This window comes from Athene cunicularia (genome assembly GCF_003259725.1).
Source record: "Athene cunicularia isolate RWA chromosome 1 unlocalized genomic scaffold, athCun1 chr1_part1, whole genome shotgun sequence".
Classification (NCBI taxonomy): Eukaryota; Metazoa; Chordata; class Aves; order Strigiformes; family Strigidae; genus Athene; species Athene cunicularia.
The window spans coordinates 18,324,170-18,339,797 of record NW_020799091.1 but is presented as its reverse complement, the minus strand read 5'-3'; the positions used below and the strand labels follow the sequence as shown (position 1 = coordinate 18,339,797).

The window sequence follows — 15,628 nt, the reverse complement described above, 5'->3', positions numbered from 1 at the left end:
CTCTCCTCTCCTCTCCTCTCCTCTCCTCTCCTCTCCTCTCCTCTCCTCTCCTCTCCTCTCCTCTCCTCTCCTCTCCTCTCCTCTCCTCTCCTCTCCTCTCCTCTCCTCTCCTCTCCTCTCCTCTCCTCTCCTCTCCTCTCCTCTCCTCTCCTCTCCTCTCCTCTCCTCTCCTCTCCTCTCCTCTCCTCTCCTCTCCTCTCCTCTCCTCTCCTCTCCTCTCCTCTCCTCTCCTCTCCTCTCCTCTCCTCTCCTCTCCTCTCCTCTCCTCTCCTCTCCTCTCCTCTCCTCTCCTCTCCTCTCCTCTCCTCTCCTCTCCTCTCCTCTCCTCTCCTCTCCTCTCCTCTCCTCTCCTCTCCTCTCCTCTCCTCTCCTCTCCTCTCCTCTCCTCTCCTCTCCTCTCCTCTCCTCTCCTCTCCTCTCCTCTCCTCTCCTCTCCTCTCCTCTCCTCTCCTCTCCTCTCCTCTCCTCTCCTCTCCTCTCCTCTCCTCTCCTCTCCTCTCCTCTCCTCTCCTCTCCTCTCCTCTCCTCTCCTCTCCTCTCCTCTCCTCTCCTCTCCTCTCCTCTCCTCTCCTCTCCTCTCCTCTCCTCTCCTCTCCTCTCCTCTCCTCTCCTCTCCTCTCCTCTCCTCTCCTCTCCTCTCCTCTCCTCTCCTCTCCTCTCCTCTCCTCTCCTCTCCTCTCCTCTCCTCTCCTCTCCTCTCCTCTCCTCTCCTCTCCTCTCCTCTCCTCTCCTCTCCTCTCCTCTCCTCTCCTCTCCTCTCCTCTCCTCTCCTCTCCTCTCCTCTCCTCTCCTCTCCTCTCCTCTCCTCTCCTCTCCTCTCCTCTCCTCTCCTCTCCTCTCCTCTCCTCTCCTCTCCTCTCCTCTCCTCTCCTCTCCTCTCCTCTCCTCTCCTCTCCTCTCCTCTCCTCTCCTCTCCTCTCCTCTCCTGACAGCTCCTCTCCTCTCCTCTCCTCTCCTCTCCTCAAAGTCGCTCCCGGGCAGACACTATCGGCCGTTCGTGTGGTCTGGGGCTGGCCGGGATCGGGGGGCCTTCGCCGGGAGGCGCTGACTCTGCCCCTCAGGTGCACCCCTGCCCCGCCGGGCGATGGACATTTCGAGGGACTTCTTCGGTAAGCTGCGCGCCCTAGCCCTCACGCTGGAGAATGAAGCGAGGCAGCTCGAGCGGGCCCTACGCAAGGAGGACACGGGTAAGCGCAGGCCTCGCCTCCTCCTCTTCCTGGCGCGGCTGAGCACCCTGCGCCGGGGCTCTTGCTGGCTTGTCCGCCCCCCCCAGGCAGCAAGGCCTCAGTCCGAAGGTGATCTGGAGAGCTGCTCCCCATGACTCGGGTGATGGGCGTCACAGAGGGACGCTGGGGCTGATGGTTCTGCTGGGGTAGCCCGAGGAGCGGGGGGGCCGTTGTTCCTTGGGGGTCCTTGATTGGGGTTCCTGCCAGCCATTGTGACCCTAAGCTCCTCTGGGCATGCGGAGATGGGCCTCTGGTGGGCTGATGGTTCCGGGGATGAGCCTGGGAGTAGCTCGGCAGGGTATTATTTGGGTTTCTCCTCATATCAGTTGTCTATCTGAGCCCCTTTGGGAGGTGTGTAGGTGAGCTTTTATCACGAGGAAAAACGGGATGAACGGGGAATCACGGTCCTGCTTTGAGACACGAAAAGGCATTTGCAGGGATTGTTCTCTCTGCACAGCTGAAGCTCCTAATTGGATTTATTGCTGTGTTATGTCACATAGCAGGTGTCCTCTTTTACACTATTTGGATTACCTTTGATTTTCAGTGGACTAAGTAATGAATAGTGTATGTGTAAGTGAACCATACTAACATCTGCTCACGTGCAAATAAGGCAGAATAATTCAGCTTTTTGTTGACAGATGTTTTTTGGTGGTGTCTATATCTCTTTTTAAAATTTTTAGTATTATTTCAAGTTCAAACTCTTTAAGGATAAAAATTCAACATAAAATAATCCTTGATAGCCCAGGGATCTACCTATTGTACCAACATTTGTTATACATTTAATTTCCAAAGTATTAGTAATAACAGTAAAATGGAAGCCTGTACCGTTTCTCTTGTGTAGTTTAACGTACTGTGCAAATTGCAGTCCTACACTATGCAAAGTACCTAATATGAACTAGCTTCACCTTGGTTTTCTCTATCCTGACTCTCTGACATATGACTCCAACATCTCTAATATAAGAGATATTCTGATGTAGAATGTACTTGCATACTAAAATACCCCTTTTTTCTCTCCAAACCCTTTTATGTGAACATGCATATCAAAGACTATGAAGATGAGTCTCCAGTAAGAGCCTTATATGACTTAATTTGTGAAATCAGGACTCTAAAGGTAATGTCTTAACTCGCTTCCTTCTTGAAAAATTGGCTGGGAGTGGAGGGGGTGGTATCCATAAACATGGTTTTATTTTTATCATTAAGTCACAATACAACTTTGTTAGTTAGCAGTTCTGACCCTTATTTTATTCATTTACCTCTAAGTCTTCATAATGGCAGTGGATGTCGGGGTAGTGCCCAAAAGCTTATGGGTGACTTAGAGTAGATTTAGCAGTATTTAATAGTTTGCAATCACTTTGTCACTCAGATCACCAGGGACTAAAGTTGTAGCTGTGCCAAGGTGTAGGTATAGGGGTGAAGGATCCAGGAGCAGCGGCTCCCTTGAGAAAAGGTACACTTGTTTGCGTTCAATGACTAGCACTTAGAATAAAAAAAAAATCACAGAAGTTTCAGTACCTTCAGCCATTTGTTAAATTTGTGGAGAATGGTCTTTGTTTCTTTAATAGAAGTAGGAAAAATTGTCTAAAGAGCAAGGGTAGAAATAATTGAGAAGTAAGCTAGGATATAAACTTGAGGTTTACCATCTGCTCTGCACTAATTCTTTGTACATGGGGAGTAAGAGTCACAACTAATTGCTGTTATCTCATGTTTTTGTGAAGTAAAAGTATATTTTTTTGTTTGACAGGTTACCAGTAAGTAGTTATCATTCTACAAACTGTCATCTTAGCTTAACTTTTTTAAGCTTTTGTCCACTCATGCCCTTATATAATCCTGATATTTTGTAACCTAGTTTTCAAGTATAAATTAGACCTGAATTTGCTGCATATCCTCATCTAAATTGAACTTCAATACTTACTTTCATAACAATTCATGTGTAAGCAACTACTATGTGATGATTTTGAAAACTGGTATTTCTTTGTTTCCGTTCCCACCTCTGCCCCTGAAGGAAGAGATTAATGACAGTTGCAATAAGAGTTGCTCTGAAAAACAAGAAATTCGCGAGTTTTTGAAGACAAGTGAAATGTTGATGCAAAGAAATGCAGCAGATCTTGGAAAAATAAGAGAACTGTTCCAGAAATATGGCTACAAACCACATGGCAAAGACTTTACAGGTAATTTTTCTTGGCAATATAGTATGTGAAGACAAATGTAATTTTCTAAAATGTTTCTCTTCAGCTATGTGTATCTTTCTGTTAATTAAGAGATCAAGTACATCTGTGTTATTTGCTTTATAATAATATCTAGAGGGTAAAAGATTCAGTTGTGATTGGTGCTATAAAAATAAACCAAAATATAAAAACTTAAAGAGTTAGATCTCCTGGCACGCTTTTAAGTTAGTGGGTAGTGTTGGGTTTTTTCTCCAATAATACTTATATTCAGAAAACATGTTAGCAAACATGTTTTCCTAACCCACAGGATTATGCTGCTTCAGCTTCTCATTCATGGGAAGCTATTGCAGATGCTATATGTGATGATTCCATTAACTTAATTCACCGTAAGGAAAATTTTAAAATAACATGCTCCACAGCACAAATGGAACAAGAGGAGTTGTATGGGGATTAGGTGACATGTGACAAGCAGTAGTAGTTTAGTAGCTTGATCATGTCGGGGAGGGGTGTCCTTAATCCAGTCAGAAACTGCACACACACCTGTGTGAAAAATGCAGATATGCCAAATGAGTTTAAATTCTGCATCTGTCAGTAGTACACGTACCCCTTTGAGTATCAAGGGCCCAATCAATCTTCACAAAGTCCTTGGAGAGAATGCCTTAACCCTCCCCTGAGCATCATCCCATCATTGCACAGAACAAAACTGTGGTTATGGACCATATTCACCTCTGAGTTAAGCTACTAAAACTGTTTTACAAAGATATGACATAAGGCTCTAATTTTATAGTACCTTCCTTTCTGTCCTCTCTCTGAATTTAAAGCAGACTCCAAACAGAGCTACAAGGTCAATTTATTTTTTTAAGATGTATTTTTCAGTGTATCTGAATATATAATACCAATACACATAAAAAGGTAATGACTCTGCTGTGTTGTTTTAAATAATTCTTTTTTTCCCCCTGCTTCTTACATCATGCAGAAATTCACAAATATTTTGAGGTGTTTCAGTTTAACTACAGAAATGTACAAATTACATGTTTCTTTATTTCTGCAGTGCACTCATTATCTAAAAAGTGACTCTCATGAGTTTTACTTGCTGCTTCATAACCTTTCTTCAGTACTGTTTTCTGAAGAATGAGCATTCTAGTACTGTGTGCAGCCTTTGCTCTTTCCCAAAAACATTTTCAGTTCTAGACAGATTTTATTTTCATTGTCATTTGTGGTACGTTTTTAATTTCCGCTCTTGCACTAAAATCAAAACAAATAAATATATTTGATTAGCACTTCCTGCCTGCTCCATACAGGGAGGTGAATTCAATTAAAAATACACCTGTGTAAAAATCTTTCATTTTTCCTAGAAACAATAGAGTGAAATTCAGTAAATGTGTGACCTATATTATAAGTTTAGCCTGATACGAGCTTTTGATATCTGTTGTATCTTCAGGTTCAGCACTTTAAAAGAAGGAATCTTTTTTACAATAATAATTTTTTAAAAAAATGAGGAAAGGAAGTCCAAATTTATTTTATAAATTCTTAAAACATAAACTTATAAATTTTTCTTTATTACTACTTTTCTCAAACAGAAAAGGATGAAGTAGAAGTTAACAGTGATTCAACGATGTCTGTCCAGAATAAATCTGATAAAAAAGCCGATGATGTACTTCCTGGTTGTCCTGAGAAGCCACAGGTGCCCAAAGACCCGCTGCGTAACCCTCAGCTTTCTGATTTTGGGCTTTCGCAATATGCTTTCTCCAGGCCTTGGAGTGCGGTGAAAACTCAACACACAACAAATGCAAATCAAGAAAATTCAAGGAGTAAGACTCCATTAAAAACATGGCCCCCCTCTATTTTACCCAAAACACCAAAATGTATGCTAAAGATGGATGATTATGTGTGCATAACACCGAAACTTGAACATTTTGGCATTAGTGAACATACCATGTGTATGAATGAAGATTATACAATGTCACTTATTCGTAAAACTGCTCAAACAAGCAAGATGTGAGTACATTACTTAAGTTCAGTTTCTCTGCTGTATTTTCTGAAGTTTCTTTTTGCTTTACTAATTTCTTGCAGCTATTGCTCTTCTTTTTCTTCAAGCAGGTGATATGTTGTTATCTACCAGCTGATTAGTCCTGTGTCTTTATTCAACTTTGCAGTGCCAAATGCTGCCATGAAACACATCTCTGATATACTCCTTACCTTGACTGTACCACAATAAGAATCTTCCACATGTAGTCTATTTACAAAGGGAAAATGCGCAGCATATTTGTGATCTTTTGCTTTCCTTAACCTTGGATTTGAATTTGAGGATGTATTGTTTGCAGTAGATATTACGTAGCTAGTTTAAAGGTTTCAAAAGGTTTAGTAATATAGACCAGGAAAAAACTTCCAAAGCTTTCAGTAAAATGCCTTCTTTTAGAAAGTATTATCTCTTACGCTGTCCAGCCCCACCTTACAAACAGTTAGCTCTTTTTATTTCTCCAGTCTTTTGTTGAAAAGACATCTTCAGATTTTCACTGTTCTAATTAATATGAGTTTGCAGTAGTGAGGTGTAGAGCACTTTAGCAGTAGGAGTATTCTTCTATACTTCTAAGGTATTGTAAAGGTAGGTAGATCATGTTTTTATAGTTAGCAACACATTTAATCTAAAATCTGACAGTATTTAAAAGGAACTCACTGTTATGTGGCTAAGTATTTGGTATGTAGAGAAATTGGAAAAAAAATATTCAAAATAAGTTGTGGAAATAATCATTCAAGTTTTTGGTTTGGGTGTTTTTGATCCCTGATATTTGCAATATAGGCACAGGTGTGAAGTTCTTCAGAACTATGCCGTGTTCCCCAAAGATCCAGTTTACTCCAATGGTTGAATTTTGAGTGTGATTACTGGGTGAAAAAGTGAAAGGATGCATTTTCATTTAAAATAGTTTTGGAATCTCCTTCTGAATGTAAATATTATAATGTCTGTAAAGCTTTATAGTATTAGAATTGTAATATCAAGAAAACCTACTAAATCCTGAAATATATTAATATAAAAATTGTTCCATCTCAAATTATATTTTGAAAATATTTTCAACTTATTGCAAAATTTAAGTTATTTTGAGATAGATAGATAGATAGATAGATATAAAACTTTTTGTGGTTTTCCTGTTTAATAAGAATTGTTTTAAATGTGTTTTTTCAGCTTGCTTTATGGCTGTAATTTATAAATGGATACATCCACAAATGTAGATTCTATTTCTGTGACTACACAGTTCACTAGCAAAATTTATATATAACACCAAAAAAATCACATTAGTTGTCTTCCATACCCCTAATGGTGACATTAAAATTCTGTGGAGAATTAGTTACAGCATGATTGCTCTTTAACACATCATTATTATTAATGATCAAAACAGATGGACACACACTAATTGAGACTAAAGTCTGGATTCAGAATTAGTGACATATGTGAGAGGTCATGACCTTAAGTCATTAGAGTTAAAATGTTAACTGTCTTTTAGATTATTTGTTTAGTTTATTTTTCAACATGTTAGACTTAGTGTGGGGTCTGATCAAAAAGGTTGAAACAATTAAACAGCTTGTTATCTCCAAACTCATCTCACTGTTTAGTGAGAAGGCTCAGCATGTTAAATGGGCAGAACAGTAAGCTAGAAAATTTAAAAAAAAAAAAAAATTCACACCGGACAATGCACAGAATCTCCTTCCCAAGGAAGATAAACAAAAAAAACCTAGTAAAAATGAGGTAGCCTTACACCAGTAGTTTCCAGTTACAAAGACAGGTAATAATTACAACTTTCTTGGAGACAACCCTGTCCTTACATATCCCTTGCTTGTGCCAGCTAGGTCTTGTATGTAGCTGAAATCTGTCTAGCAGTTGTGCATTCCACTTAAAAAAAAAAAAAAAAAATAAAAAAATCAGAGTTCTTAAAAATATTTAGTAGACCCCCAACTCCTCCAACTTTGTTTTTCAGTTCTGAAGCAGGTGAAAAGAACAATGTACTTCAGTGTACCTACTACAAAACTGAAACCAAAAGTAATCAGGAAAGAACACAAGGGGGGGAAAAGTGTCTGAGCAAGTGTTTGTTATACTTGTTCTTCTCCATTGTAAAAATTACTGTTCATATGGTTTCGAGTATAATACTTCCAATGCAAAACTGACTTGAAAAATCACTCCTTTTTTAACTCAAAGTTTGAGATATATTTAAGTAAAATATAATGCCTCAGATTATTTTTTTTTAAGTTTAGGCTTTTTGTAGAGATCTCTATATCTGGTTCTCATAGTTAAGATAACGTTTTAAAAATTTCTATTTTTTTTTATAGACTCACTCTTGTATAAAGTTTTGGTAAGCTTCCACTTTTTGTCTACTATTTTTCTCTTAACTGCCTACACCTTTCTTCCACTAGAATATCTTTGATATGAAAAAATAATTTTAAAAATTTTAGTTTCTACTTTTGTGGAATTGATATTAAATGGCTTTTCGCTCTGAACTCAGCTAGTGATTAACATAAGTAATCAAACTTAAAAATTGAATTAAAAATCTTTAGCGTTCACAATAATATTAGTCGTTTAAGAGCTGAAAAGATTTCCTCTTGTTTAGAATTTTGTAGACAACAGGCAGTTCAAAATAAAATAGACTGTATCCCTAACACAGAATTGATGATCTGGAACAAAGAAAATTTGATCCTATCTTTTTTCTTTTTCATTTTGAGGAGTATTTTTATGCTTGGGAATGAAATCTCAGTGTGTGGGTGGATGTACATTTGTGTAATTTGTGGATGGACTGAACATTTGCACGCTACAAACTGCTGCAGTAGAATCCTAGATGAAAAATCTATGAAAAAATAATCTTTGAGGAGCTGAATTTTTTTATTTGCAGGTTGATGAACAAATGCTAGAAAAGTGATCACGTTCACAGTATTCTAAGTGTGATTTCTTCATATTACTTGAGAGCTAATTGGAGGGGTTTGGTTTTCAGGTTGGTTAAAAAATATGATCATGAAGTGAATCTACCAGAAATGACACCCAAGGAAATCATGGTTACTCCTGGGCTGAAACCGAAAGTAACAGCTGAGAATGGTAAGCTAAAAATAAGGGAAATAAATATGTATATGCGTTTTTTATATAGTACATGTGTAAATGCGTTGGAAACACGTGGAAAACTTTTAAACTGTTTCTTGTTAAATATAGTTAATTCAGGCCCAGTCATTGTATGGGTACTAATGTCTAGAAAATTAAATGTTGGTGGCTTCAATGGGAAAGTTTCTCACTTCAATATAAATCTTTCCTTTTTCTTCTACTCATATGCATCTATAATTATGCAGACAGATCTATCATTTTGTAATTGCAACTTATCCTTATTCAAAATAAAAATACTGTCCTGAGAATAGCCATTAGATCTGTTTAGAGGTAGAAAAGAAACTCCTTTAAAAGAGGCTATCAAGACTAACTTATATCTTTCAAGAGTAGTGCTAAAATTTCTTTGAGAGGAGATATAATATGTACTCTTGAAAATGCATTAAGATCTTGGGACAAATGTATCAACAATTGAATATATGAGAAGCTAAAGCAACGATAACAGCTTTTTCAGTTATATTCGGTAGTGGAACTAGTTTTGGGGTTTTTTACATTTATATTTGCTGCTTTTATGGAATTCTGTCATTTGGATTGTTCACATGAAAAATACCAGCCAAAATGATACAGATGTTTTAGAATATGCAAATCTATAAAAAGCTAATAGACTTAGAAAACTAAACTGGGGCACTGGAACTAGTAGTATTTTTTTAATATATATGTATATGTGTGTATATGTATATATTTTTATTTTTTACTAATCCTCCCCTCAATTTCAATAGCTAACTGGATGCCTTCTCCTAGGATACTTGTGTTCCATACTCCTGATGTAAATGGAAGTTCCAGAGCAAATGATACAGTATTATCAAGGTCACCACAGACAAATGAACGGCCTCCTCCCAGTCATGCAGGAACACCGAAGTTTCCAGATTTTGAAACACGATGGCTAAAACCAGAAGCTGAGGTAGTAGATAGCAATTATGTACATTTTCATGTACTCTTTACCTAAGCAGTTTTTCAAATGTCAGTTTGAGATTTTTTGTTTCAGTGCTACTTTTTTCTTGTGTCATTGTAGAAGATCCTTCTAATGGGAATTTTGCAAGAACATTTATTAAATACTGAAGATAAATGCCTTCAGTTAATTAATACCTCTTTTGCAGCAGGTAAAGCAGGGGGAAAAGACTGAGTCGGTGACAAAGAGTGATGCAACAGATAAACAGCGCATAGAAGATAGCATTTCTTTTACTGTGAGCTCTGATGAGTATCTTAAACATTTGAGGGACCCTTCTCCTCCCAAACTAAAACACTATGACCAGTTACTCAATACTCCTCCACCTCCAGAAATAACAAGGATACCAGATGATGTTCTACAGGTTAGCTATTTTTTTTCTAAATAGTTTTAATATCAAAATAGCAAAATTAGTTATCCAATTTTGTTCTTCAAAAAGACAGTTTCTACTACTTACTAAACATGTATAAAGTGTAATCCTATTTTGAGTTCTTAGATAATTCTTTTTATTCCCTTTTAATGTTTTCTGTAGATTCTGTCCAAGTATGATCATAAAGTAGACTCTTCTAAAGCCAAGGAAATGAAGACCAAGACAGGAAACACTACAAGATATGGAAGCGATTTCACTGATTACTACAACAAAGAGAACAGGTATTAGATTTTACAAAATTGGTTAAGCAATTTAATTTGGAGGAGCTATGAAGATGCTTTAACATATTTAGAAATTCATGCAGCTGCTTGCTCTTCAGTTACCAAAATAGCTCTTGTTGCTGTGACTAAACTACTCTTTGGCATGGTGTCTGACCACCTTTTTGTAAAGAACAAATATTATAATTGATTGTGTGTTTGAATCCTCTCTACTTTAGAAAAAATAAAAAGGTAGAGTTTTACTGTCTTATCTATCCCATGGCAATCAAAGCACCAGTGAATTCTTTCTTCTGAGTAAATTTAAGCAATAAAACTAAGGAATTGGAGAAAACTATATAAATGCCAAAAAGGACTGTGAAATTGGTCGTGTCAAAGATGTCATTTGAAATGAAAAGCCACTTTATGAACAATATGTGACATGAAATTAGTCTACAGTAAGTATGAGTAATCTTTAAACAATGGAATAATAGCTTTTAAAAGAACCATCAGTTTGAAAGGAAGTTTTTGTAACAGCTCAATGAAGTGTAGATGTTCCTGATCAGTGTAATGTATATTACACTTGTTGATTATCTGTTAAACTTGAGGTCAGGATAGATTATTTAGGTGAGAAGTGCAAGTAACAGGTATGGAGTCAAATAATAATCATAACCCTGAATGAGACCGGTAAAAGTAGTCTTAAATATATTTGGACTTGGATTCCATTTGAGTAATCAAATAGATCAAAGTTCTTACTTTAGCTGACACTTCTTTTTTTTCTTGTCAAGATAACTTAAAAAAAAAAAGTTTTCACTGTGTCTTCTGCTAATTCTGCTAATGATTGAGATAAGTTCACGAACACTTCTGGATATGTTTGCAGAGGATATCCTGGATTTTTCAAGCCAAACATCTGAAATCAAGCTGAAGACCTTGTTGAGACTATTTCATATTCATGGATCACTGAATCCTAACAAGCTCAAAAAACCAAAAGAAAATACTGGTGGGAGGAGAGCCATACCAAGGAAAAGCTTAGTGGAGAAACATCATTTATCCATAATGTTTGAACTAACAACTTGTGTTTAATTTTATTAAAATTATTGGCAAAATATATTGAAGGCTTTTAAATAGGTATATTGCTTCAGAAAGGATTGGGGTCATGTATGAGGTAGTACCTCATCTGTTTTGCCTGATTCTCATGTTTGTTGTGTTTACAGTAGGCTGTATAGAGTTAGGTTGCACTAAAGGAAAAGTCCATTATATTGCCCCAGAAGGTGGATTATCTCTGCCTGTTTTGAAGACGCTACATCTTTCAGGGCTGAACTTGAAGTGTAGTGCTTCCACAGTAATTGGTATCTTCAACAGAAACATCTGTCTTTTATTGGATGAGTAACTCCTTCTTTACTGTTTAAAGCACTTCTATGTTATTAGTCACTTCTGCAATACTAAGACATATCAGACATGTTCCTGCATCAGGTGCTCTGTTACCTATCTGACAGATATTTCTTACACTGCTGCTTCCTTATTATAGTTTTCTTGCACTGATATTGTATCAGGTGCTATACATCTGTTTTCCTTTTAACAGTCTAACCTCTGTAGCCCTAAAAGGTGACTCTGGCTCAAATATGAAGTATTCGAAAATATATTTTACAACTTTTACTCCTTATATAAATCTTCAGATCTGCTGGAAAGATTTGCTGGCAGGCGTGTAGGTGATTGCTTACTCTCCTGCACTGCTGCCATGTGCCTTCTCTAAGTGGTGGTGTCACTTCTAAATATGAACAACTATCCCTGTAATAGCTGACCAAGCTGAAGTTCAAGGGGTTTTGACACTTTTTTTTTGGGGGTATCTGGTAGTTGTATTAATTAGAACCTTTTTCTACCAGAGATCTTACTTTTGTCCACAAGGAATCCGAGCCACTGGGAGCCAATTTGCTGTTCCCAGTGTCAGCTATTCCTGTGAGTGACTCCAGGACTGCTCTTACCAGCTGTACATTGTCTTCCTGTTGATGGCTAAAATGCTGTCATTTATATGAGGGCAGGCATGCAGCACATGAAGGGACAGACTGTCTGAGTGTTGTCCAAAAAACAGAGTTCTGTAAAGAGCCAGTTAACACACAGGGGTGAGATATTTGTATTTATTACAGTTCTGCGTGGAAAAGGGTGTTTGGCATCCAAAGCAGCCAGCACACTGACTTACAAACATAGAGCGCATTTATTTGATTCTGAACATACAAGCACATACCTCCTATACATAACTATTGGCTATCATATCATCTGTTGGCTAGTTTTATTCCTTGCTTTCATTTAAAGTCACAGTATCTACCTATTAAGGTACAAAAGCTCAAAGAGTGAGAGGCTTCTTGAAGAGATAGGTCCATTAAACTACAGAGGTGTGGTTTTCACATTATAGTGAGCTAAGTTCACCTAAAGGACACAAAAATAGATACTTTCTACAGCATGGTTTCAGATCACCATTCTGTTGGTCATAAATCTTAACAATACAATAGTTCTATTCTAGAACTAAGCAACCATAAGTTTGTTTATAGCAATACTGATCCTGGTTACAAAACAAATCTTAGATTGTGAGCTGCAGATTGTATGAGGAAAAATTTTTTTGTCTTTCACAACACCAGGAGATGGGGACAACTGTATGCTTTTCTGAATATTTTTTTGAAGTCCTCAGGATATGCAGACATCTGGAGATGCCTGGAAGTATTTCTCTAGTTGCTTAGGCAGACTTGTCCTGGCTAAAACCTAGGAAGTAAAGGAGCCTTTTTCTTGCTATTCCAGTCATTCTCCAGGATGAGCATACATCAAAATAACTGCAGAGGCTTATTTTGTACTAGTTCTGGCCTGAGCGCACTGTCACTTTTATGTGCTAGCTTCTTTTTAAAAATAAGTATGTATATTTATGTGTCAGTCTTTGAGCTTTATCGACACAATTTTTTTTTTTTTATTAGTATTCAGTCTCAGATGCTTGCTGACTGCTTGAAAAACTAATCATCTGCTGCTCTGAAAACATTTATTTGTTCTATCCAACTGCTTCAGAGAGTGAAGGCCAGACCAGCTTCCAACGTCTTTACAGACTAAAAAAATATAATGAGCTGGATGCTAGTCATGGAATTTCATGGTATTAAAAAGGTACAAAGTATTCTGCTGCAGAAGAAAAATCTTTCAGCCAGACTGATTTACCAGCACTAAACAGGAGGTATTTCACAGCCTGCGTTCTTCCACAGCACTTCATGGCTCCTCCCTTGCCCTGAAGCAAGCCAGATATCCTGAAAGAGTCCATTGAACTTAGAATGGAACAAGCAGCACTGCTGTCCTGGACCTTGCTGTACTCCCCACCCGCCCCCCCTTCAACTGAGGAAATTCCATAAAGGCCTTATAATGACCATTCCCTAAACTTGAGAACTACTATGTGCTCCACTGCGCTTTCCTCTATTAGGGAACTGCAGAGTTGTACCTAGCAGTGCCAGGGTTTTCACCATAAGCCACTTGCATCATTAGCTAATATGAAAGAGCTTCAATTAATATTTTGAGATACAAATTGTCTTCAAGATGACAATGGAAATCTTAAAATCTTCTGGTCTACTCAAGCTATTCTGATGCTGACATGAGACTTTGGAATCTAAAAATTAAGTTAGTTTTGTTTTTCTTGCCTACAATATTGCCCTAATACAAGTAATATAGCTGTTTGTACTTAATTCTTCTTTGTAGCAGGAGCATCGATCTGGGGTGGATATAATCAGAGCAGCAAACCAAAAACTAGTTTTAATTTGTTGTGCTTTACCCTTGAAAACTGTTCAGATTTCAGTAAGGCTGAAGCAGTGGCTTGAGTATGAGGGTAGGGGAAGAAAAATTGTTGGAAGTGAAAGCATAAGCAGTGTCGAAGGCTTATCTATGTTCAAAATAAGCTGGGGAGGGAAAGTTTTGTTGTCTTTTGGGTTTTTTCCTACTCAGATCAGTTCTTTCACACAGGTGGCTGTATGGCCATCTGATAAACTGCAGAAGTGCAAATGCAGGAACAACCAAGGATGTAGCCATGGGGCTGAAGGAGGGTAAAACTCCACTTAGGCCAGTATTGCTGCTGAAAAAAGGCTCGTCCCACTGTGTGCTAAAGTAATGTAACATGTCAGAGTGGGAATAATGCAAAAGAATTTAAAACAAGTTATAAGTTGGTGTGATGTGGGGTGAATCTGATAGCTCTGCTGGCCTGTCCAAAGGTGCAGTTGGATAAACAGTAGCTAAATAAGTAGCAAACATGGTAGCTCTGTAAGGGTCAGTCATCACCTGAAAACAGGCAAAATTGACTTGGGGTACAGTTCTGTGTTGTGCTTAATTTAGTTTAAGTGGGGGCTGCTTCCACTAGAGGCTTTCACCACTTGTCACAGAATCTAGGGGTTATGCAGTTTTACAATCCATTTACAATGGATTCCTTCCATTTGCTGAGCCAGAAAGGCCAGTTAATTTTGTTTTCTCCTCTAGTTTGTCCTCCCCAACAGTAATCTCAGACTCTACTTCTACATGTGTGAGTGGTAGATCAGATGTAAGGTGAGAATGGGATCACATCTTAGAGCAGTAGCCTTCGGTCAGAAAGGATTGAACCAATCACAAAACTGTACTTCCATATTGAAGGACATTTGGGGAGCAACCAAAAAAACATAGCCTTTAGTTTTTCTTCATTTACTTTGGTTCTTAACCTTTTTTTCATTTTTTTAAAGTATATAAAATGTGTTGGCTAACAAACTTTTATCCATAATCCCATTTGTTGTTAAAGGAAATTCTCACTGTTCTGCCTAGGAAACCCCCCTAAGGTGGTCAGTACTTTCTTAGTTTGGAAATATTTTGCCAGAGATTAAATACAAATATAGATCTTGCAGTGAAATGAAACTTCCCAAATGGTTGTCAAATGGATAAATGACAAGCATCACTTTTAGTGCTTTCTGTTGTGCTTTTATTGATGTTTTTATAAATCACTGGAGCAATAACTGGAGTCCAGGCTTCCTTGCTTATTTAAAGAATCCATGATGCTTTAAATTTGCTGTAAGATGTGATATTTGCTGTATTTCCTGCTGTCATTATTCAGATGTTCCAGTACTCATGGTGGTTGCATGTGCTCCATTAACAGCTGTAGCTGATGTTGGAGCTGCCTTGTATTTTGGGAGTACCTTGTTTCTCTATGGGATAGTAATATAGATATTGTGGCATTTATAAGGAGCAATGACAACATCCAGTGGCCGCACTGTGGAATCACATGTACATTAACCCCCAGGAATACAACTTTCTACCAGGAAGTGGCTGTGTTATCAACTTAAACGTGAAACCTCATCCTGTTCTTACACGGTAATACCCACTTTTACAAAAGAGCAGTTGACATCAAGATAGGGAGCTGACCAGGTCTGTGACTTTCTTTGATCTTGTCTAATTCAAGTTCAAGAGTTTTTTTAAAAAAAAAAAAAATAGCACAAATGTGCACACACAGGAAGTGGTCCATGGAAGATAGAGTGCTACATGGGCATTTCTCCTGGGG

The 15,628-nt window shown here is 38.0% G+C and overlaps 1 protein-coding gene across 1 annotated transcript; it reads left to right on the top strand.

Annotated features, from left to right (window-relative positions):
- The first annotated feature begins 1,050 nt into the window (after nt 1–1,050).
- Nucleotides 1,051–11,167, top strand: SKA3 (spindle and kinetochore associated complex subunit 3). Its single transcript, XM_026853692.1, has 9 exons — nt 1,051–1,187; nt 2,273–2,337; nt 3,229–3,394; nt 4,972–5,389; nt 8,368–8,468; nt 9,245–9,429; nt 9,623–9,835; nt 10,004–10,122; nt 10,976–11,167. Exons 1-9 carry the CDS (start codon nt 1,085–1,087, stop codon nt 11,007–11,009), a joined length of 1,404 nt encoding a protein of 467 aa, XP_026709493.1. The 5' UTR covers nt 1,051–1,084; the 3' UTR covers nt 11,010–11,167.
- The last annotated feature ends 4,461 nt before the right edge of the window (nt 11,168–15,628 follow it).